This window comes from Hirundo rustica, chromosome 9, assembly GCF_015227805.2.
Source record: "Hirundo rustica isolate bHirRus1 chromosome 9, bHirRus1.pri.v3, whole genome shotgun sequence".
Lineage (NCBI taxonomy): Eukaryota > Metazoa > Chordata > Aves > Passeriformes > Hirundinidae > Hirundo > Hirundo rustica.
This window is the reverse complement of record NC_053458.1, coordinates 4,730,682-4,754,429: the sequence shown is the minus strand read 5'-3', so window position 1 is coordinate 4,754,429 and position 23,748 is coordinate 4,730,682. Positions and strand designations below refer to the sequence as shown.

The 23,748-nt window shown below is 43.3% G+C and overlaps 1 protein-coding gene across 3 annotated transcripts in view; it reads right to left on the bottom strand.

Annotated features, from left to right (window-relative positions):
• USP24 (ubiquitin specific peptidase 24) overlaps window positions 1–15,477 on the bottom strand; it is a 61,597-nt gene extending 46,120 nt beyond the window's left edge. The window contains exons 1-4 of one of the 3 annotated variants that reach the window (XM_040073655.1): window positions 15,003–15,477; window positions 2,757–2,922; window positions 1,718–1,785; window positions 146–289 (exon numbers count right to left, since the gene is read on the bottom strand). In XM_040073655.1, coding sequence (XP_039929589.1) covers window positions 146–289; window positions 1,718–1,785; window positions 2,757–2,922; window positions 15,003–15,308 — 684 coding nt within the window. In that variant the 5' untranslated portion in view covers window positions 15,309–15,477. Of the gene's footprint in view, window positions 1–145; window positions 290–1,717; window positions 1,786–2,756; window positions 2,923–4,967; window positions 5,091–10,984; window positions 11,015–15,002 lie in introns of those variants that run through there. The other 2 variants (XM_040073657.1, XM_040073656.2) reach the window with 2 other exon arrangements.
• Window positions 15,478–23,748: the final 8,271 nt, after the last annotated feature.

Below are 23,748 nucleotides of genomic sequence, written 5' to 3'. Positions count from 1 at the left end.
CTGGATATAAAATATCTGCAGCAAGCAATGGCTGCAGACTTTAAGACAATGAACTACAAGTTAAACAGTTGGAAGAAGCATCAGCTGCAGAAATACAAAATGCCAAACACCCAGATATTAGAAACTGCATCAGAGAGTCAAATACCATTGTAAGCACACCAAGCAGGCCCACAGGGATAGGATCTTGTTTTACTCTTTCTGCAACCAGGTCCACCAGCAGCATGAGCATGTTGTAAATTCCTTCATGGATTTCGGTTCCCCACTTGTGAACAGCACTGGATGTCAACAGCTAACAAGAAAAAAAAAAAAAAAAGTAATTTTTTAGAAGTTTGAGCACAATCACAAAGAAGGATAATTTTATCAAATCCTGAGATTGTTTTCAGAATAAATGTTTCCTTGGAATGCACTCATCACCATCTGATGTATTTTTCAGATGTTCTTCCTGTACTAATGGCTTAAGAGTTAATTCAATTTGTAATTCTGTGGAAGAATACCTTAAATCACATCTTATGACAGAAAATAAAATCTATCAAAGTGTTTTCCATGTGAATGCACTAGTAGAGACCATAACCTTTGCAAAGTGCAACTAATATAAAACTAATCTGTTTGCAGATTGAACACACAACTATTAAATCTTGAAACAGGCAGCCATAAAGCTGCACTGATTCAGCTGAGGTAACCATTCACCAATTCACACTTTCTGAGAAGCTTCTACTGGAAAACAAAGCACATGTACCAGGAGAGAGGGGTATTTAATGCTGCTTCCACCTACTGAAACATGTTCTTTAAATCTGGTTTCATGGTTGTTTATAAAGGACACTTGGCTGCCATCTGCAAATTTCATCTAATTTCTGCTGTGTCTGAACAGAAGCAGATAAAAAACTTAATAGTTTAAATACGATCACTTTTAGTACCATTAATAGAGTTTCTTGTAAATATTTCAGCAAATTGTAACTCAGCACATCCCGAACTTAGATTTCTACAGATTATCCTTTTGGAGGAACAGTATACATTGTTTATTTCTTATGCAAAAAACCCCCAAGTGATATAAAACTATTGTATGTAAGATTAGCACCCTGATAACTAAATGGAAGAAGAATTTCTCCCTTAAATTTCTATCTTCCTTAAATGGAATAATATTCTCAGTATTTTAACACTAGGACAGAGTAATTTTTTAAAGGGTATGTATGCATTTTTATACATATGGTCTAAAAACTGGGCAGGAAATTTAGCCAGTACCTAAAGTAGATGGAATAGTGGGATGTCAATTAGTTTGGGGAGCTCTATACAGAAAATTCACAACAGCACAGAGAAACACAGGGCATCGAAAACTGGAGAAAGATAAAATTCTAAATGGATTGTGAAAAGAATTTAGCAATCCTCTGAAGAAATAACAGAGAGAATAGTTAATGAAAATCTGACCATGAACTTGCCACCAGTGGCCAAGGGTCTTTAAACCTCTCTTTGGGCTCTGTTAGTTACTACAGGGCTCTTCATTTAAGAGGGGAAAAATAAAATAAAAGAAAAAAGCTAAGTGCTAAAGTTGGCCAGAATTACAGAATTAGGACCTTGTACAATTTACATTTAAATTTCTATGATTTTAATCTAGGAAAATAATTTGAGTGTGATTTTAATCTAAGAACCCATTCAGCAGTTGCCTGAAGTCTGGATTACAAAACACAAAGAAACACTGAACTGGCCTCCTGTACCTACTTACCTTCTTAAATGCTTCAGGCATGCATCTGTCCATAAACCTCTTGCAATTCTCATCGGAATCAGAAAGACCTTTACAGAAAAAAAAGAGTGCTTTTTAACAGTACTATAAAAAACCAAAACTTTTTAAGATGACCTCAGGGACCTTGTTGCAAATTTGAGGGAACACCAACCCAAACCAGCAGTAGTAAAAGTGCTACTGCTCCTTCATAACTAGCACACTTTTTAAGCCACAAAAAGCATGACTTGAGAGAACCTGCCTTTCAGAGCTAAGAATTAGTTTCCCAATACCTTCTACAGCTTCTTCAAGCATTATTAGCACCATAGGCAACTTGTAAACTTCAGAGTTTACAATTCATACACTACAGATGCTTCACAGCCTCCCTCGAAAACCAAATTAAAGCACAGCCTTTTAACACAGATTGGAAACAGAGCAGCAAACCAGAACCACTTGACAATTTCTATTCTTCCAAGAGATTACAATATTCCTTTAGCCTGCATCAGGCATGACTGAAAAACTATCTTGTACTCTCAATTATACACCAGTTGTTGGGTGTGGTGCCTCCATAACACTCCAAACCTCAGCCAAAGTATTGAAGAAGAATAGTCCAATTCAGATCTAATGCAATATAAGCATTTCACCAGAGAAAAACAAGCACTTATACACGCATGGTACAGCAGAGATTGAGAGGACAGCTTGCTTTTATGAATGGAAAATAACCAGCACAAGGAAAACTGAGTCAGTGATTTAGCTCTGAAAAGATGTAATTCCCACAATTATTAGAACATAAAGAAACATGCACCACTTTTTGAAAAAAAAAAAAAAAAAAAAAGGCAAACAAATTACTTTAGAGAGAAAGAAAATAGATCCATGTTGTTTTTACAGCATTGGGTAGAACAGTTCACTGTTAACCCCTTTCCCAGAGATGTGATTGTTGTGCACCGTGCAAGTAAACAGCAGCAAAATTAAAGTGAAAGAACTGCCCAACATTCTGTGACACCCTGTGAACAGATAATCTGTGTAATTGTGAAAGGGAACTTACCCAGTCTTGCCAGGTAGGTGGATGCAATTAGGCACTTGCCTAGAGACTCCTCCCGCTTGTAGGGTATGGACCAGTGATCTGTCAAAACTCTGCTCTCCAGTTCATACAAGTTGGTTGTTGGAAACTCAATCCCTTCACCAGAGCAATTCCCATTTTCATCATTTTTCTGTAAGTGAAAAAAAAAAAGTTCAAGTGAAACGGTTTCCTAGACACATTAAAGGGTTTAGAAAAGGCAGCCGTGCTTGTAACAAGCGTGTCAAATTCTCAGCCCTGAGGCTGCTTGTGTTTTTCGAGGTAGAATTTAATATTTCAATTTGAATTGAAGGGATTACATACCTGGATGTATTTCGTGTAGGTGATAACTGCTATGTTTACATAACTAATTGCTAACTAATTGCCTATTTAAGCAGCAAATCTTGTTTCATAACATATCAGATCCTAGAGCCAGGTGATAAGTACTTGCAGTCCCTGGAAGACTGTGGAGTACAAGTTTTGATCTCCATAGATCTGCGCATTAATCCTCTGTTCAACAGCTCCTGTAGAATGTGGGAATAGTTTACTCTAAGGGAAATCCATTTCACCTCATCACAGTAGAAATACAGGATACTGTTTCAGTACATCAAGATTTTCTTTTCCTAATTAATAGTCTAAAGAAAAATCTACATCAAATATAATTGTCCAACAAGGTAATGTAATTATCCTTCTCCTGAAGTCATGAGTTACTGGCAAATACTCTGGAAGGCAAGAGGGAACAGGCAAGCAGGTGACTGGAGCTAAGCTTTACAGGTTTCTTTGCTAGTGGCACTAAAGAGCAGTTATTTCTGTGTACAGGACACAGAATTACCCCCTGCTCTCCACCAAGTGCCATATGAGGTAAATGCCTCAGCAGCGCCAAAGAAAGAGTAGAGAAGTTATTCATTTATTTTCTTTTGTTTATTTTTTAACCTCCCATGGATGCCAGGTACCCAATGTGTCAAAGAGTTCACATGGACTACCTTTCCCTGCCTCCACAACAGCAGGCAAAGCCAGCAGGAGAAAGGACAGAACGTCTGGATCAGGTCTGGCAGCAAGCACGAGACAGTGGAAAACAAGTGCAGTGATGGTAACAAGATCCCACTGAGAAAGAAGCCAGGGACATGGGGGGAAGAAGGACAAGCAGGAAACATAATCAAAATTAAAAACCAGACAGTGTCAGGAAAGTGAATGGAACAACTAGAAAGTAATAAACCAAAAGAAAGAACTGAACTCTGGAGGAGATGGTATACCAAGAACGAAATCAATGTATGCACACAAGCGTGCTTCCAGCTCTCTCACTGCATTTGCTATTTGTAGGATTAGACGTCTTTTAAAAAAAGTAAATGTGTCATTCACTTTCATAATGGTTTAAAACTATTAAGCCAAGGGAACAGCAATTGTACAGAGCTTAACCTTTAAAGTTCATGGACAGCACGCGGGCTGGACTTACTAATGTTCTGGAGAGCAGCAGGACAATTTATAGGAACAGAACACTGCTTAGGAAAAAAACATGTTGGTGTTTGGGAAATAAAGAGCCACTTTTCTCCAAATCCCTACTAAACACTCAGTTTGTCTTTATGGGAAGTTGTACTTCAGCAGAGCTGAATATCAGCTCCTGAAACTGTGGTCACCTGAATCCAGCACTCTGCATGGAAGATGAATGTAATCCCCATCTAGCAAATCATGCCCTGTTTAAATACTTCAGGTTTGGGAGAAGGCATGTTTGAAGGTCTACATAAAAAACCCCTGACATTATCTAGAAGCATTTTTTAGCAATTAAATTATTAATTATACAGCTTCTGTAAAGAACACCCATGTAGAAAGCAAAACCATTTCCTACAGAAAACAAGTGTGCACTTACAAAGAAAGTGCTCACGGTAGCAGAGCAGGGAATGAACTTTTAGTACAATAAAGGCAGACTGAGGATAACATAAACACCCAATTGCTGGGCCTTCAAGGACTGCAGTTAAGCCTCCAATTGCAGCCACGGAAAGCAACATTTCAACAAATGTTACAGAAACAGAGCCACAGTTGCTTCATTCCCTGGAGAAAAATGTACATTAAATAAACGCAGTGACAGCAACTGGTATCTTAAAAGGTACAGAACAGCAATGCACATCTTCAACTGTAGCTGAAAAACTCCACTTGTTGTTCTGCTTTCCCATCTGCATCCAAGCAATGCTGCTCATTAGTTACCTGTTTCCACACAAGTGACTGCCAGGATCCATGACACAGAAATCCATATGGAAAGTGAAATAATACATGCTCTTCACTGTACATTCAGCTCCCACATTATCATAAATTATGCTCAGAACACATCTGGACTGTTGCTAGATTGAGTCTACCAACAGTGCAGTGAAAAGATGGTTTTACACAAAAAAATGAGTGTGGTATTTGGAATATTGCCCTATTAATAATGGAACTATTTGCGTTGAAGGAGCATGCTTTTGGCACTTTCCAGGAATCAGAGGCAATGAGGCTTCTTGCTTGAAAGTACTCTGCTACTAAAACCATGTGCAGAAAGTATCAAGTTCATTTATTAATTTTAGAACACATCACATCCGCATAGCTTCACAGCTACTGTGAAACCTGTGACAGTCTCAAACATACACCCAGGCAGTTTAAAACCCAAATTCCTCTCCAAACCATTAATAAATTTAACACTCTGCATTTCTGGGAGATTACAGCTATGTTCACGTTTTATTAGCACAGACTGAGTTGTGTTTCTTAAAAAATATCTACTACAAGAAAACAGTCTCTTTAAAGACTTACTGCTGCTCTTTCATAATTAGTGTCTTTCTGCACATGAAAAAGCTCAAATTGTTCACAGTTTTAAAATCAATTAAAACCCCGGTTTTTAAATCAATTTGGGCACTGCTCTTTAAAGTGAGGGATTTATTACCAGCAGCTGCTGCAGCCAGGTGAAACGTCAGCTCAGTCCTTGCATCATCTTATGCTGGCTGGAGATCTGCACACAGATCTCACACTCCAACACAGCCTGGAGAGCTCCTTTCTCTGCTGACATTCACAAATGCAACACAGCCCTGAACACATATCCACAATTAATGCTCTAAACTGAGGAGCTCGGGGACTGTCACTGCAAACTCTACTGACAAAGATCCACAGAGAAAATAAAAGATTTTGAAGAAAAATTACGGCGTATGTGAAAGTAAATAGGATAAAAGGCGATGTCAGCCTCCCAAAAAGTGGTTTCCTGAATCTTGGCTTTGGGGAATTACATGGGGTTTGTTTGCTTGTTTATAAATAAATATATATAAAAAGCGATCTCCCTCTCCTCAAATAGGTGACTTGAGAATGGTGTCTGCCAGCTGATGATGACCAGCATCAGGACTCTGCAATTCTGGCTGGACAGACTTAGCACTGGACTGGCCCCCAGCATGATAAGGGTTTGTAGGGATGTTCCTCCACAGAATAGCAAAAACAAACAAACAACCAAAAAACAACCCCCAGACCCTGCTCCTGGTAAGCAACAGGTCACCCAAAGACAAACTACAATTGCTCTTTTCTGCAGTAGGAAGTCACGGTGCCCAGCATAAATCTGTGACCACTTCTGCAGCTGAAATACTGAGATCAACAAACTTTGGCTGACAAACCTTTAACACAGTTTTCCACGCCTTCTGCTGTGTCTCTTATTGCACAAAAGCCCTGAAGATTCCCTCATTCTAACAGTCTTGGCTCTTCTGGCTTTTTTTCAAGGCGTGAAAATGCAGTTATAGCTAAACACACACACAGGCTCCCAGGAGAAAAACCCTCACAGGAACAGGCACAAGCTCAAGATTCCCCCTCTGGGGACCTGGCACCTCCCAGATTTGCTTGCAAGGCTGAATAAACAAAAACTGTTCAACATCTGATCAATAAAGCATTGCTTAAATCTGTGGCATAAAACCTTCTATTGAAGAGTAACACAGAACAAAGATTAGCACAAAAAGTGAAATATGAATTAACTTTAATTGCCAAAAGGTCACAGTTTAAAGCTTCAAAATGTATTCATGCAGTATTCAGCTAATTAACTCATCAAACATTGTTTAACTAAAGCCTCTGACAGCTCCCATACCAGTCACTTTACGTAAAATAACAAGGAGTTGAGGACTTGTTTTGATTCTAATTGGCAGCCTTAATAATGAAATTACAGTCAAATTATAATTTAAATTCGTTAATTTGATTTTGATAGGAGGCTACCAACAGAATCCATTATCACCACAGCTAACTCACATTATGTGCTCTTGAATCCAATATAACTCAGGAAACAAAATCCCGAAGTCCCGTTTCTTTCAACAAGCAACAGGATCAGACTTTCTAAGACACAGCTGACCAAGCAGTTACCTCCACCTCATGCCTCTCTAATAAGTGATTTTGAAAAATAACCAGCATTTTATAGCCAAGAAAACAGATTTTTGAAGTTTTACTGCATTGTTTAAAAAAAACCCCAAAACAACCACAAAACCTTGTTACTATGTACCTACAAACAGGACAAAGTTTAACTGCTCTGAAAAGCAGTAATAATAATAAAAAAACCAACAACACAACAAAACAACATAAAACCAGAACTAGCCGACAACCATTTTAGGTCTACCTTTCAGTTTTTATCACAGACATAGTCAACGTAAAGAAATCAATTTCCCAATGCTACAGCTTTTCCAGCTGTCAAGTGTCAGCAGGGATGCTCCCCCGAGCCACAGCACTGATGCACCACTCACAAGTGTTTGCAGAGCACTGCAACGCTCAGGTGGAGGCAAGGTGAGAGAAATACATCAAACACCCATAAAAACAGAGCATTTCTCTGCTCTGATGTACTGCGCCCATCAATTTGTGGGAGAAGCTATGAATCCTCAAGTCATGACCTGACAGTCCCTCCAGCTGCCAGACTATTGATTAAAGCAGCTTTCACTTTCACGCCTGGATGTCAAACCTTTTCATCTCTTAATTAACTCCTAAAAGGGGGATATTCTGTTACCTAGAACTGAAACACAAGTGCAAGAATTCAAAGCCTTTCAAAGCCACCACCTCGCACTTACACATAAACGCTATGAACAAAGTATTCAATGTTTTAAAAAATTGTCACACTTTCATACCTGTAACCTGTTAGCTTTTTATAAACTGGTATTCCGGAGGGTTAAAGAACTTTCAACTCTCGTTAAGTGGCAGATGTGGGAACTAAATTGCAGAGTTTTTCCCGAGCTGCCTGTTCCTGCACTCAGATTGAACCCATTGGACCCACGCTTCTAAGAGCAAACTTGGTATCCTCTTGTGAATATGTCAGTATCAGTAAGACTCAAAAAATGGTGTCATGTATGGAATTTCCACATTATGTTTCTTATCTGGCAATAAGATAACCCCCTGTGATTTCCTGAATGTTTTACTGGCAAACAGACATCTACTTGCAGAGTATTGTCACAGTTTTTAACTGTTTTAAGTCCTAAAGAGATATAGCATCTCACCCTTGAATTTTCACCCAGAGAAACATATTTAGATGCAAAAATTTTAAGCGCAGCGACAGATAGGAATGTTTTTTGTTGTTTATGTTCTGCTAAGAGAACATAAGCTTGTTGGTGAGATACACAGATGTTTTGTTCTTTTTTCATAACAATGAAGCCCTTAAAATTTCTACTATGGACTACTTTACACAAATAACTGCAGTCTTGCCACAAGAAAAAAATGCTAGTATTCTGTCTTGCTAATATAAAAGAATGATACCAGTCTACTACTAAAGGAAAATGAATCCTCCTTTACAGACTCCACCTAACTGAAGTTGATCTGGACTCTCATCCCACCATAGAGACACCCTAAGAAAAACCCAATTTATTTGGCAAACTTTCTCACAGAAGGTTTTAGACACTGACCTTAGCTGAGAGTTGCACAAGGTCACCATCAAAGATGCATGTTTAGACGAAACCCTTAGTAGCTGTAAAGGATTATAACAAATTATAACCACAAAACCCCTATGGCTCCACCCTCCCTCTGCCCCTTGTGTCTCACAACCAAGAACTGTGTAAGATTGGGAAGAAGAACATAATATGAATTTGAAAAATAAAAACAAATTCAGCAAAGCTGAGAATTAACTCAAGAGTTTCTGAAAACATGAGTTGTACTCTCTCCCTGATTTCCAGGGTGATGGTGTGATGTTACCAGGCAATACTCCCTGATGTACTTGCCTACTTGTTCAAAGATAAACATAGTCCTGAGCATCACAGCAAAACAAAACAACTGAGGCTCTGCAAAAATAGCACTTGAATTAAAACCTCCATTTAACTCCAAAAATACAAGGGGCCTCTTTGCCCTTCTATACTGCTATTACCACAGTATTCAGTGAAATCTGAGGCACAGCTTCACTACAACCACTTTTGACAAGTGGTATTTTGACTAAGTTGTAGGGGATAAGTATTTGATAAGTTGTAGGTGAGGGAGAGGTCATGGAAAGCACTGTTAGGAATGCCATTCATAAGGAACCAAGGAAAACACTTATCTTCCATGTGTTTTCATTACTGTCAGTGGATATATTGAAAAACTTACTCCATTAGTGTAACTACAACCAGCCAGACTCAGAGTCAACACCATTATTCCTCTCAACCTTTGAGTTTTCATAAGCACAAAACCTCATGCTTGTTACCAAATAACTCAGAATAACTTGGTGTGATATCAGATAAACATTGTGCTTTAAAACAATAAAACAATGCATCACAAACGCTTAACATTTCAGTACTTAAAATTAAATCAATACTCGTATCTCCTTTTGCCAAAACACCAGGAATTAATAGAGAAGTGCTGCAGAACCACAACATAAAGTATTTACTGTAACATTTTAGTGACCAAAGGTCAGGCTCTGGAAAGGAAAATTAATTCAATAATGCTGCTAAACAGTCATCCGTACTTCGGTTCTACTGATGTATAGTGAAACAGAAACCAGAACTGACAACGCAGCTGATTTTGAAAGCGTATAATTCCAAAACTGTGACTAATATGAAAAAAAAATCTTTAAATGCCTCTCAAGATCATTCTGCTGGGCATCAGAAAAACCAGAAGTGTTGTAAAGTAGTGGGAGGAAGATTAAGTGGCAAGAAACACTGAGAACATCGGCTTCTGAAATGAATTTTTATTTTGGCCCCTGAAACATATACACCAAAGGCTATTCCTACAGCAGCACAAATATGTGGGTTTTTTTCAAAATAAAAGCTTACAAAAGATACAGGCACTTCCTCTTTTGCCCTCCTCATACAAAGAGCTACTGTTCCTTAATGCAAAAGCGATCCAAATGATTTGCTGGAATTAACTTCTAACACTGGCTAATTTGTTTTTATTCTCATTCTTCCTCAGTATTTCACTTCCTTATTAAACAGCTGCCACAGAATAGCACTGTAAACTGGGAAGATGACCAAAAAATGCTTCCAGAGGACATTATACCAGAGACACTTCCTGCCCAGCTGAGAATTTGGCTGTACAGAGCTGTCTCCCACCTTCACTGACCCTGCAGGCATCACCTTCACCAATGAACCAGTAATTACAGGGTGATCCTCTCAATCCAGCAATTACTCTAACGATCACATTACATGATAATGACTTCGTGAGTTATTCAAAACAAACCTTATGTTTAAAACTAATCAGCTGCACCTTTCAGTATCACCCCAACTTCATGTAGCATCTCTATTAGTCTGTGTTATACCAAGAATGAAACCCAGAGTATTTTCTTTCATATGCTTTCAAGGAAGTGTTAATGGAATCAGAATATAGAAAGAGGTTCCACACCAGGACCACTCACTTTTGAAAACAGTGATGCTGAAAACCAGGAGTGCTAAAATACTAATTCCACTTGACACTCTGTTGGCATCCAGCCAAGCACTCGATGCCAGAATCCACCACAGAGGTTTATTTGATTGCTTAATTGTTTTACAAGGCCGATTCGTTGACAAGCCACACTGTAAAACTTCCACATGAGAATGCAAGAAATACCCACTTTTGCAAAGCTCAAGACTACTTACAAGAGAGGAGACTGACTTTAAATGTGCAGAACTGTAGTGTGAAATCCATCTCATTTGCTTGAAGGCTAAATACCTTGTCTTTAAATAAATACAGCTCCTTCCATTCAAAGATCAACGAACTTCACAAGCCTAATGTCCTTGGTTCTCCTAATAAAGCACACCCCATTATCCTCATCTTACACATTAAAAGCTAAACCAGAGGTTAAGTTACACACCCACCGTGACGCAGCACATCTGTGGCAGAACTGCTTTCAGTCCTGAGCTTTAATAATGAGGAGAGGTAGGGTTTGAACACCACAGTTCTGCAGCATGACTAGTGAGAATGTTCCTGGCACTGGCACTCACTACAGTCGCCCGCCTGTTTTTTGCACAAAATCTCTTCTCTTGCAGTCAAACAGCACCTCAAAAGCAATCTTGGACAAGTTTTATTATAGACCTCACCTAGTAAAATCTGGCATGTATGAGCTTTTGATCCAGTTCAACGAAAAAAACATAAATCAAAAGAGCACATGCTGATGGGGACAGGAATAGCCGGGGGGTAATATAATCTGTTCATCACAATTTAGCCAAAAGGTCATAGTAATGGCTCTCAGGAGCTGTTTAAAAAGCAAATTAAGTTTGCTTTAGTGAAGGTTATACAAACCATTGGTGTATGTCTAGTATTTTTACCTGCCCCTCCCCACCATTTCGAGTTCTCTGGTCATAATCCCCACATTTGTTTAGCCTCCCTTTTCTCCACCCTCCTCCTCTCAAACTCTTTAAAGCCAGCAATTATGGCACCTGTGGCAATTCATGGACACACCGACAGACATTGTCATCACATTCATTTATAGTCTTGTCTTAAATTATAAGGATTTAGCAGCAGTTCATAAAGCAGCTTATCTGTCAGTCAGATGAAGAGATGAGCATAGCATCCTTCACCCGCCTCCCTCAGCACAGAATCACACCGTGACAGTCTGCATGTTGCCTAAGGAATAAACACAGAAACCCCACATTCTTGCCAAATTGCAAGATTTACTTCTGTCAACAGATATAAACATAGAAGTTATGTCAAACAAACACAGTCACCTCTTGGAAAAGCAGGTGACCTCAGTCTATTCAGTGTGGTTTGGTGCTACAAAGGGCAAAACTTACAACCAGCTGTAAATCTCAAGCTGAACTTCCTGCGGTTTCAGGAAGACTGCACAAATGAACTGAAGCCCCCTTTGCACTTCCAAGATTATCTGGCCTTTTCCTTTTGATGAGTTAAGCGTGGCCATGCTACCAGCATCAATGCCAAAGGCACACCACAGCTATTAACCTAAACCAGAAGCAACTGGGAAACACTGCCTCCTGAAACTGAAGTTTTAACCTCATGAAATTGAAAATTATGCACATCTTCACCTTGAGCCTCATACAGAAAGCACAGGGCATATGCTGGGCCAGCTCACAGCAGCTATCTTGCTCCTGAGCCAGTTACTCTAAATTCAGGCTTCTTTAACACTTTCAGACAGCCCTGAAGACCAGCAGTCTGGACCTCTAAAAGAGGATTCACACTGATTTTTAAAATCTTATCTAAACAAAACGTGTTTTAACTAGTATGATATGTATCTGGTTGCTGTGCTCCTCTCAAAGAAAACCACTAGACAAGCCTTTCTTTGATCCACATGAATGCTGAACAGATTCTAACATTATGTAATAGAGACCAAATAAGCATATGCATACATAATGGATTCATTACTGATTAGGGAAAATGTAAAGCGTTTAATCCTATTCTTATATACATGCTAAAGTGTGCTCAGCCAAAAAAAGCAGGCAAATTCAAAGTACAGACCTGTTATACGTGCCTAGAAGAATGACTGAAGCATCCTTGTTATTTTTAAATTATAACATCTATTCCTAACTTTTGTTCATGAAGCGTTAGAATGGAACATTTTACTAGGGGAAAAATTTCTAAGAATTCTTCTCCTGTGATTTATCTCCTCTTTATCTCCTGTTGCTGATGTATAAAATCCAAAAATCTAACACACCACTTCCTCCCCACTGAATAAAAGTTAAAACTGGTATTATGAAGAGAAGGAGGAATACACACTCGAAGAGCTGTTAGAAAGAGAGATGATACTGAGAGGAAGAAAACCAGAAATAACATCTGAATTACCACAAGACAGCATGGGGTACAATATGTTTCACCATAATGTGTATGACTACAATGAATAATATAGCTGCTTCTGCAATGGCTTTCTGTACAGCTTCATATGCCATAAACTTCTGCTGAATGGAAAACTACTGATTAACCTGATTAACTACTGATTAACCACTTAAATAATAGCTGTAGCTTATTAAATGTAATGCTAGATTACAGTTGACGAATAAAAAAGCCCCAAGAACTGATCATATATCACTTTCCTCCTTTCGTACGATGTATGTAAAAAGGTGTTAAATTGTACTGCAGTGTTAGACAAATATGCACAGGCAACAATTCCAATCTCAGGACTTTTATAGATGTAACTTTTATTACAAAAGTACTGTTTTGCATACACACGCAGAAGTTGACAGATGCTCACATGCAAATGAATCCAACTACTAAATTGAGGCATGAATTTATATAAAGTTTCATGCAGAAAGACACCTCAATCCTTTTGAAATGCCTGCTCTGTGCAGTGATTTACCTATTGAAGTGTTTTGACTTCCCTCCTGTGGGTTAAAGAGAACACGAGCCAGAGCAAACAAGAACGTGAGTGGCAAAGGAAACTATTATAAAGCGTAAAGTAAATTTGATCAGAAATACAGGATGAAATAATGGGGGGCGGGAGAATCCTCTGAGAGTTGTCAAAGTGCCATTTGTAACGGGAACAGGAGCAGGGAAAAAAGCGCTGCTCTGAAGTTTACACTGACAGCTTCCCTTGAAATGTCACACTGACAAGCCAGACTGTCCCAGCTATAACTACATCCAATCCAAATGCCAACAAGAACTCTCATTCACTCTCAATCCTTCACAGGGAAGGCTGGAAACCAGTTCCCTGGCACTTTAGTCGAGGAAGTCACAGAGCGGCTCCGCTTCTGCGTGGCACACGTGCCATCCCACGGATCACCTTACTCCACAAGCACACATCAGCAGCTTAGAGGAGCTCAGGATCTAACCCAGTTAATTCAGTGAGCAGGATCACCTATCTTTATTCCGCAGGGCTGGACGTCAGTAAGCCGAGGCTACGGATACGGATGATCCGTGCAAGTGTAGTTACGCACCAGATACGCCCATGGATTCTTCATGAATGTATTTATAGGCACATACACATGCAGGCACAGAAAGGGAGCACTTTTCTGGCACAAAAACCCCTCAGGATACTCTTCACTGGGAGGGTACACGAGGTTCCCTGGTTTTATTCAAGAGATTAAGCATCTGCTCTTGACCACTTCTTGAGACAGAGCCTGGACAAGGTGGCCCTTTGGTATCACACAGAGGGGCATTCTGCTGTTCTCACCCCCACGAGTCCCACAGTCTGGACACTACTAACTAGCTCTTTCCTTATGAGCACTCTGTAAAGTTCTGGGAAAAAGACCAGGAGGAGGAGAAGGCTTTACAGGAAAGCATTACAAGACTGTTCCAGACATCAAGGAGAACACACCATGAGTGTATCTGCTGGCTGAAGGGCTCAGAGTTCTGGAAGAGGATGGAAGAGAAAGGCAAAGGAAGGAGAGAACCTGAGAAAGGTTAACATTCTCCAGCACCTCGATCTACTTCAGTTTTATTTCAGATCACAGCCCTAAGTTACGAGTTTAAGCTCTGTTACGAAAAACATTTGACCTCACTGCGTTCCTATTTCAGAACTTACGCTCAGCTTATCCAAATAAAACTGTACCTAAAGTCATACCCACGCTGCGCTTTCCTTCGCATTGTGCAAACAGCTAAAAAAAAAAAAATAGACAGCCCTTAGTCACCGGGATTATGCAAGAAGGCACAACAGGGGGAGCGAAAAGCAGAGCCCTACGGTAGCCACACATTCCTGGAATGCCAAGGAAAACCCTGGGTGCGCTTCACCTTGCAGCGATCGCGGAGAACGGGCTCGGGAGCGCGCCGGGCGGGCGGCGGGCAGGGAATGCGGGGGGGATGAGGAACCCCCGGCCCGGGGAGTGCCCGGGGATCCCGGGGCACCTCCCGCCGGCCCCACGCCCGGGCCGACCCCCGCCCGCCGGGCCCCGGCAGCGGGGAGGCTGCGGGTGGCTCCCACCGCCCCGGGACCGCCCGCCCGCAGCTCACCTCGGTCTCCACCACTTCGTGGTAGGCGGGCGGGGGGTCGAAGCCGCCCCCGCCGCCTCCGCCGTCCCCGTCGCCGCCGCGGGGGCCCTGCCCGCCGGCGGGGGAGCCGTGCCCGCCCGGCGGGCCCTGCCCGCTCTCCATGGGCTCGTAGCCGCCGTAGTGGAGGCCGGGCCGCTCGTTGGTGAGCAGCGCCACGGCCTCGTTGATGTCGTTCTTGGCCAGGCGCAGGGCCTTGCGGATGGCGGCCGCGTCCGAGAAGCCCATGCAGAGCAGCGTGGTCATGTGCTGCTCCTCCTCGCTCTCCATGGCCGCGCCGGGGAGCGGGGCAGGAGGCGGAGGAGGAGAAGGAGGAGGAGGAAGGAGGAAGAGGAGGAAGAAGAGGAGGCTGGGGCCGGGGGGGAAACCCCCGCGGACCGAGAGGCGCCGGGCTCAGGCGCTGCCCGCCCCGCGCGCCGCCATGTTGCCGGGAGCGCCGCTCCCCTCCCGCCGCCGCCGCCGCGGCGCCCGCCCCGCCCCGCCCCGGCCCCGCCCCCGGCCCCGGCCGGAAGCGGCGGCGAAGCCCCGGCCGAGGAGCGCCCGCCGGGCCCGCGTCACGTGACGGGGGGAGGCGGGGGGATGAATGGAGCGGCGTGGGAAAGGGGCGTGGCCGAGGGGGCGCGTGAGAGCGGGCGGAGTTGCGAGGGGAGCGGGGACCCGGACCGGGATGGGAACGGGGACAGGGATGGGGACCGGGATGGGAACGGGAACGGGGATGGGGACTGGGATCGGGATAGAGACCGGGATGGGAAAGGGATCGGAGATGATGGGAATGGGGATGGGGATGGGGATGGGGATGGGGATGGGGATGGGGATGGGGATGGGGATGGGGACCGGGATGGGAAGGGAAGGGGAACAGGAACGGGGATGGGGACCGGGGCGATGATGTGGACCAGGATGGGACTGGAGATGCGCACCGGGTCAACAATGTAGATCGGGATTAGGACCCGGGATGGGGACCGGGACCGCGATCGGGATCACGACGGGGACCGGTGCCGGGACCTGGCGGTGTCTCACGGATTGCCAGGGATGGGCTGCACGGGGTGTCGGGGATGGGCAGCCCGGGATAGGATGCCAGGCCCGGGCTCCTGCCGCTGCCGGTGGTGCCGCCGTTGATTCCGGCTCCTGTCCGCGGGCAGGTGCCGGCGGTGGCGCGGTGACAGCGGAGCTCGGCAGGGCAAGGCGCAGCCGGCCGGAGCTTGAGGGCTGGAGCGAGCGGCGGGGCTCCGCGGGCAGCTCTGCCCCTGCCTGAGGGAATGGGGTCGGTTCTATGTCCACACCGTCTCCCGGCCCCTGCCCACAGCTCCTGGCCCTGGAGTGGCGGCTGGGAGTGCAGTGGAAGTGCTGGGAGGATGCTTTGGCTCCCGGGAGTGCATCGTGGATTTACTGGAATTGCATTTTTTAAGCGTATAATATTAGGAGGAAATTCTCTCCTGTGAGGTGCGGAGGCCGTGGCACAGGGTGCCCAGAGAAGCTGTGGCTGCCCCATCCCTGGAAATGTCCATGGACAGGGCTTGGAGCAGCCTGGGACAATGGAAGGTGTTCCTGCCCATGGCAGGGGTTGGATCCAGATGATCTTTAAAGTACCTTCAAACCCAAACCATTCTGTATATACACAATGAAGCACGATCCAGGAAAAAAAAAGAAAGAAAGAAAAAAAAATCTAGTTCCCAAAGCAGAGAGAAAGTTGTATATATTCCTTAAACACTCTTGGTGAACTCTTGTTCTGCACAGAAGTCAGCAGATCTGGATCTCCTGGCACTCTCCCAGGCAAAATTTATTACCTCATTGTAACAATGTTTTTTCTGTGTCCAGAGAAGAGGAGGAAGGCGGAAACAGATAAAAGATTTGTCGAGATCAGGGCTGGTATCTGCATATCAACATTTGGTTTTAGAGGCTCGTGTTTTCAGACAACTATTTTGTGTTAACAGTGACTGACTCCAGGGTTAGGAATCCAGAAACCCTTGTCTGATGCCTCAGATACAAATCGCATTCAGCATAAAGGAAAATTTCAATTGTAGGGGACCCAAGCAGTATTTATGTCCCTTAACATGAACTTTCAGAGCTCACTTTTGGTCTTTGAAAGAGACCAACTGATGGATCACTCTGTTGGACTGCCAGATTTTGGATTAATTTTTAGATTGCAGTATGGCACCAGTGATCTCATTTTCCTTATTTCCTTTCCTGAAAAGTAATCACAGCTCGTTCTTCTTGCTAATCCTCTCTGATTTTTTTTTTCTTTTTTTTTTTTTTTCTTTTTTCCCCCTTTAAGCTGACATTCAGTGGAATGGAGATAATGTGTGTATAACTCTGATCTTCACCTTCTGGATCTTAGGAAGGTCTTTTATTCAGGCTGATCTCCAGCTATAAAAGAAATTGTTATGGCTCAGTCTTGGCAGGCTTCAGAAAAACTCTAGCACTTCAAATGCATTCAGTTAATATGCAGAATATTGACTCACTTCTTACTCATGTGACTAACATTTAAATGACACTTTCTCATTTTTAAAGGGTATTATAAATGATGGGTTAATCCTTGCAGCCCGATGAAGTCAGTTGGCATAATTTTCCCCTACTAATGCAAAAAAAGTTTGTAGGAAAAAGTAAGAAATTTATTAGATGTCATTATTGCTTTTAGAGTTATTTCAAGGAAGTGCTCCTGTAAATTTGTGCTGAGCTAACTAATGAAAACTACACAAGTGATGGAGGAACTAATTGTAATCCCAAGTGACAAAGGAAGAAGAGAATGCTTTGCCATTAAATTAATCATGCTCTGTAGTCCATTTTAAAGAAGTTTGGTGGGAATTCAGAATTACCAGGTGAGAATAACACTTGTACACAGCAGCTCAACATAACTGACAGTGTGGTGTGCTGATCCTCAAAGCATTTTTTACAGACTTCACTGACAGCACCTCTCTTGAGTCTGCTTGAAGGACAAGATCATGCCTTCCATCTTAGTGACGGAATGGGCACATCCTTTTCTGGATGTTATTCAGCCTGGAAGACCCAGTTTGCAAATGTATTTCATGCACTGCCACTTCTAGAAAAGTTGCTGGGGGAAGCAGAGCAAACTGGTCTGAGAACAACAGAAGGGAACAGTGAGTGATTCTCTGCGGGGCACCAGGAGCTGCAAGGAGAAAAAGGAAGGAAATAAACTGAAGGGAGGGAACAAATATCCCCAAGATCTGCCTTTAGATAACTCAGAGTTTTTGCCTGTGTAGTTGCCAGTTAGATATTACACACAATTACAAATTATTTGATTGACTTGCCATGTGGAAGGTAGCTGCTTTCTCCTGGCTACGTCATATTGTGCATCCTGAGGCATGTCTGACATGAGAAACCTCTGTGTTATAGAAAAAAGAATTTTTTGACGAGAAAAAAAAACCCCACTGGTTTGGTAAGTGGTCATGCTGTGACATTGAACCTGGCCTTATGAGTTGATCATGGTGTGGCCATGTGGAACAAAAATAGAGTGTGATGGAGAATTACAATGACTCCTGCAGCAATACTACAGTAGGTGTGTTTGAATAATTTGTCTTTTTAATGAGAATGCTTTTTATGCTTTTCTCCATAAACTTGTTTTAAAGCTACTCTTGTGTTTACTCTTGTGTTTGCTATTTAAACAGCGAATGCAGTGTTTCCCCTCAAAGAGAAACAACCCTATTGTTCTGGTGGAACACACACTCACAGCCAAACTAAGAAGTGGCTCTGCCTTATTGAACTTGAAGGTTTCCTTGTTGTTTATAGCTGTTGGGAAATTCCAGCCAAAATCCCTTGTAGTCAGAAAACATCAATGCCACCCTGATTTTGTTCCCCTATTTGTTATACTGTCAACATAGCCATGACTGTTAAATAAATACTCAGAGAGTATTATAGAAGGGACCTAAAGTTCATTATGTTGCCACCAAATCTTCAATTTCATGTGTGTTTTACTCAGCATAAATGAATATCTTTCTCATATTTTCTTAGAGGTACCATAGGAATATATTACCGAGGGAAGCTTAGCATGAGCTAAAACTTGCTGTTTATAAATAATGGCTAAATATGGGAAATCAGGACAAAATTTAATGATAGAATTCTACCACTCTACATTACATAAGGAGTTGTATGAAAACTGGGGCTACAGTAGTCAGAAAAAAAGATTCTTTTGCAGTTGTTGCATGAGTGAGGAGTGTGTGTGAGCCTGGATGAATCCAACTCGCCTTGTTTGGAGGAGAAGAACATTCTTTTTCTGACTGATTTTAATGGTTTGGGATGCTAATATAGCTGGATCTCAGGATTTTAAGAAGGGGCTTCTGTCCTGTCTGTCAGATGAACAGAAACACTCTCCACAGGCTGCAGGGTAAATGCCTTTTTTTTAGACTTGGGTTAGATTAACCAAAGAGATGGCAGAGCAATTGGTATCTTGCAGGAAATCTCATCACCCACTGGAGAAAAAAAGGTAACTTGCTGGGGAGAAATGTCTTATCCCTGTACCCCTAAGGATACCAAACACTGACAAGAGGAACATTTCTAAACAGTGTTTACAGAGATCTCCCTAATCTTATATTTTGGATGGGTAAGGCACTTGCTGTTTAGTGTAGCTGCCTGTTGGGGCAAAGGATATCTTTACTGTCTGAAAAAAAGAGTGTCTGGGATATTGCAGAGCCAAGTATTTGTATGGTATTGCAAAGAACTAATTTAGGTTTTCTGAATGATTGTATCTTTCCTTCCTTCCTTCCTTCCTTGTATTCCTTGTCCCACCCAGTCTCTTCCAGTTTCCTGTTTCTGGTTTATTTATTGCTTAATGTAATAGATGGATTTTAAACAAGTGTCTCAAGAATTAGATAGTGAAAGTCCCCCTGAGTTATTGAAAATCACACTTCTTATATGTAGATCTTGATGAATTGTGTTGGTTGCCTTTAGCAGAGGGGTTCAAAGTGTTTGTGTAGAGAAAAAACTTCCTAACCTCCTTCCAAGGTACAGTTGCAATGGACAAATAAGAAAGTAGATGCACAGATGCTTTTGATTCCTCAGGTAGCCGTGCAGCCTCAGTCAAAACAGATTTTAGCAAGCACAGGAAGTGTGTGAGTCTGTTCACAAGCACCAGCTGACAGATTCCTGCAATACACTTCTAGACTTCGTCTGTGGTAGGAATTTTTGTTGCCGTCACAGCTTTTGCCCGTCGAGAAAGGAGATTTGAGCTGGGGCAGCCGCCAAGGCTTTGCCTGCTGTCAGCAATGATTTGCAAAGAGGCAGCTTCCCGTGGTTTCAAGCTGCGACTCATGCACACTAGTAATCATAATTACAATATTTAGCTCAAACACAGTGCTTTTAAGATGGGTATTTAACAAGCCTTTCGGGGGATGGAGGGATACCATTAGCTCCTCAACGTGTATTAATTTTTGCAACAGCTACAAACCATGGTGGGGCTGAAAGGGAAAGAAGGTGAACAGATCTTGTAGTGTGGCTGTGCCTCCTCCAGCAAGTCTGTCCCTGTTGTTATTCCCGTGTCCAAAGGGAGCAGGAGCTGAACCATGACCGTTTTTCTGCAGCAGAAGCTGGGTACCCGCTGGCCTCCTGAATACAAAAATGAAGTTCCGTACTGTTTCCCTTGAATGGAAACAGCATGACGTGAGCATGGAAAGAGTGGAACAGTACGTTAAGGGAAACGGGACTGAAAGGAGAGAGCAGCTGACTCCAGGGGCTGAGCAGATCTGCCCCCTCTGCTTCACTGTGTGGGTTTGTTTTCAGCTCAGACCATCTTGTGGGTCTCACTACACATCTCTGGAGCTCTGGGCTGGAAAATGAAACAACTGCAAGGAGGTTGTTCCTTCTTCCTGAAACAAGCTTCACAGCCTGTGGGAAATGAAAGTTGGGGCTGGACTTTAAAACAAGCTGAAAGCACTCAGATGCAGAAGTGCAGAGTGCAGCCATTCAATAGAGTCAGATTTGGAGCAGAGCCCTGAAAAAAAACCTGCAGTTATGACTAATCCGTTTTTAATGTGTGTGGTTGTAGGTAAAATCACTTCTTTAAAAGATCATTTCTCTCCCTGTATTGGTTACAGTTCTTTACCCTCATTTTAGATAAATGATGTGTTGACATGTGAGTTCAATTACAGATGGACTGCAAGGACAGAATTATTTCTGACGCTGGAGAGGCTCTGGCTGAGCTGCTGGTGAAGGGGAGAAATGATACAAACAGGATATTCAGTGTCAAGCTGCAGCAGCACCCCGAGAGACCCACCCAGGGGCAGGCACTTGAATTGCTCCCTCTCTCCTGCAGCCAAGTTAGCTGAGGAAACTCGACCTAATAGCTGACTGTAGAGCCCCTTTTGTGCAGGGTCGAGCTCAGGCAGTGGCATTTTAGAAGTGAAAGAGTCTGAAATGGAAGCTTCTTGTTGCACTGGACAAGTCTGTGGGGCACCACAGAGTTTTACAGGGTAGCCTTTGGGTGCTTTTTGTTTTGTGCTCGAGTTGTCGCAGCCTTGCTTGCTGGCCCCCTTGCAGGGATCCCTCGATGCTGTCACAGGGGCAGTGATGTTAACACACTGCTGCAGGGGGACGTGTGACACTGTGAAGATCCTGGCTGTTGTGATGCCAGCCCGACACTTAGAGACTTTGCAGTCTTCTAGTCAGTAAGGCTGTGAACGGGAGCACGAAATCCCTGCCAACACGCATTGACTGTGGTGGGGAACAGCATGGAGACTGTTTGGGCAGGCGGAAAACAGCATAGCAAATCCAGCTCTGATGGGATATACTCAAAGACTGCCTCTCTCGGTCTGGCTGAGGGTGTGTGGTGTAGTGACAGAGCCTGTAGTGACACGCAGTGCTCTGAGGGTGAAGGCTGCTCTCCTGGTGTGGGGGCATATCTGATATCCAGGAACAAAAGCAGTTGGCGTTTCCCTGGTGCACACTGAAACGTGGTGCAATGTGATAGAGCAACAGGGAACTCCCTGCTGGCTTCTTGCCCTCTGCAGATTCCTTCTGAATTAGGTGATGACCTTTAAAGCAAGACCTGCTTCTTCAGTTTCTCATTGTTTAAATTCTGCACTGAAGCTTGAGAAACAAGTCTGTGAAGCTGCAGGATTTTTTTTTTTTTTAAGCTCTAATTAGTCAAACACAGAATAGGTTGGAAGGAATCTGAGGGAGAGAATCACCAAATGGAAACCATTTTACAGATCTGCTGCCTGTTATTTTTTTATTTTACTCCATTCCACAACAGTATGGGCCTGTGTGGTGCTGGGCTTAAATCAGCACCAAAAAGTGGTTGATATTAAAGACTGGTCTCTAACCCTCTCCTGCTGTTAAAGGGCACCTCTGCCTCCTGATCAAAATACCACCTCGTTCGCCCTCAGTGGTTTGGAAACCCAAAGTTGTTCTCCTGCTGCCAGGGTTTTGTACTTGAACACTGCAGCTGCTCGGCACCAGTGGGAGTTCGGAGGTGAGAGAGGTGAAAACCATTATCCCAACCCAAAATCCGGAGGTATTTAGGCAGAGGGGCTGTGATGGAAGAACCTCTTTCCCTTTTCGAATGTTTTTAACATTACCGCTGCTTTGGCTGCGTTTTCACAGGATTTCTCCATTTCTCATTCGGGCAGACTCTGACATTTCATGCAGGTTATGAAGCGCTGTCCGAAGGGCAGCTGGACCTGGGACTCAGCCCTGGGTGGGAGGCAGCAGCTGTCCCGTGCCAGCGAGAGGCCTCAGTGCAGCGCTTCGGGATCTGCAGGTGGGACTCGCGCGTAGCACGCGAATATTTCTGGCTCCATCACAACGCTTAATTTTTTCAGAAGTGCGAAGAGGTTCTTCAAGGCTGTGAGAGCCTAAAGCCTTGGATTTCTCCTGCCTCATCTGCCTGCTGGCACACACAGCCCTGTTGTCCCATTTAGAAGGCATTTGATCTGCCAGTGAGTCATTCCCAGGCTCTGCTATCTGCACCAGCAAGGTGCTTCAGGGCTGAGTCGCACCCATGTATCAGCCCTGTTACTGTACCCTGTTATCAGCTACTCTTTTCACTCCTGGGGTGCTCCCGGCCTTTGATCTGTTCCCGAACTGCAGCAACAGCTTTTCTTGTTTTTTAATGCCTCGTTACACTCTGCAGGGCCATCAGCCCTCCGCAAATGCTGCAATCTCTGCTGCCTGCACGCTGCTCTCACGAGTTCGTCCAGGCTTTTTCTTGAAAGCGTGAAATAAAACTCTTATTCCCCTCAGCCCTCAAATAATCATGGTGGAAATCAGTTGGCTTCAAGGTGGCAATTTCCATCAGACACTACATGGCGGTATAATGATATGGTTAATTATTCCCTTGCTTCTCCCTGCTGCATTTAGCTGCTGCTTTTAAAAACCTATGGAGCAGAGGCTGTTTACTTCATCCTTGCAGCGCCTGGTGCTATGGGCCCTGACCAGCCTGTAAATCCTAAAGTTACTGAGCAGTCATGAATCCTGTCTTCCAGCAGAAATCCCCTTTTGCTGGCCAGGCTGGATCTTGTTTAATTCGAGGCTGATTCTGTCAAAGCTAGAAACCCCAGTGGAAAGAAAAGTGCTCTGTGTGCTGAAGGATTGAAAGAGCTTTCTGTGTTTTACAGTTGTTGTTGTGGTTTTTTTTTTTCTTTCTTTTTAAAGTGGCAAGTGGGCAAAGGCAGAGACACACAATAATTTAAAATGTATTTGCTTAAAATCAGCTAAATTCATAGTAATGCTGGAAGAAACCAGCAGCAGCACCTGAGCTGGT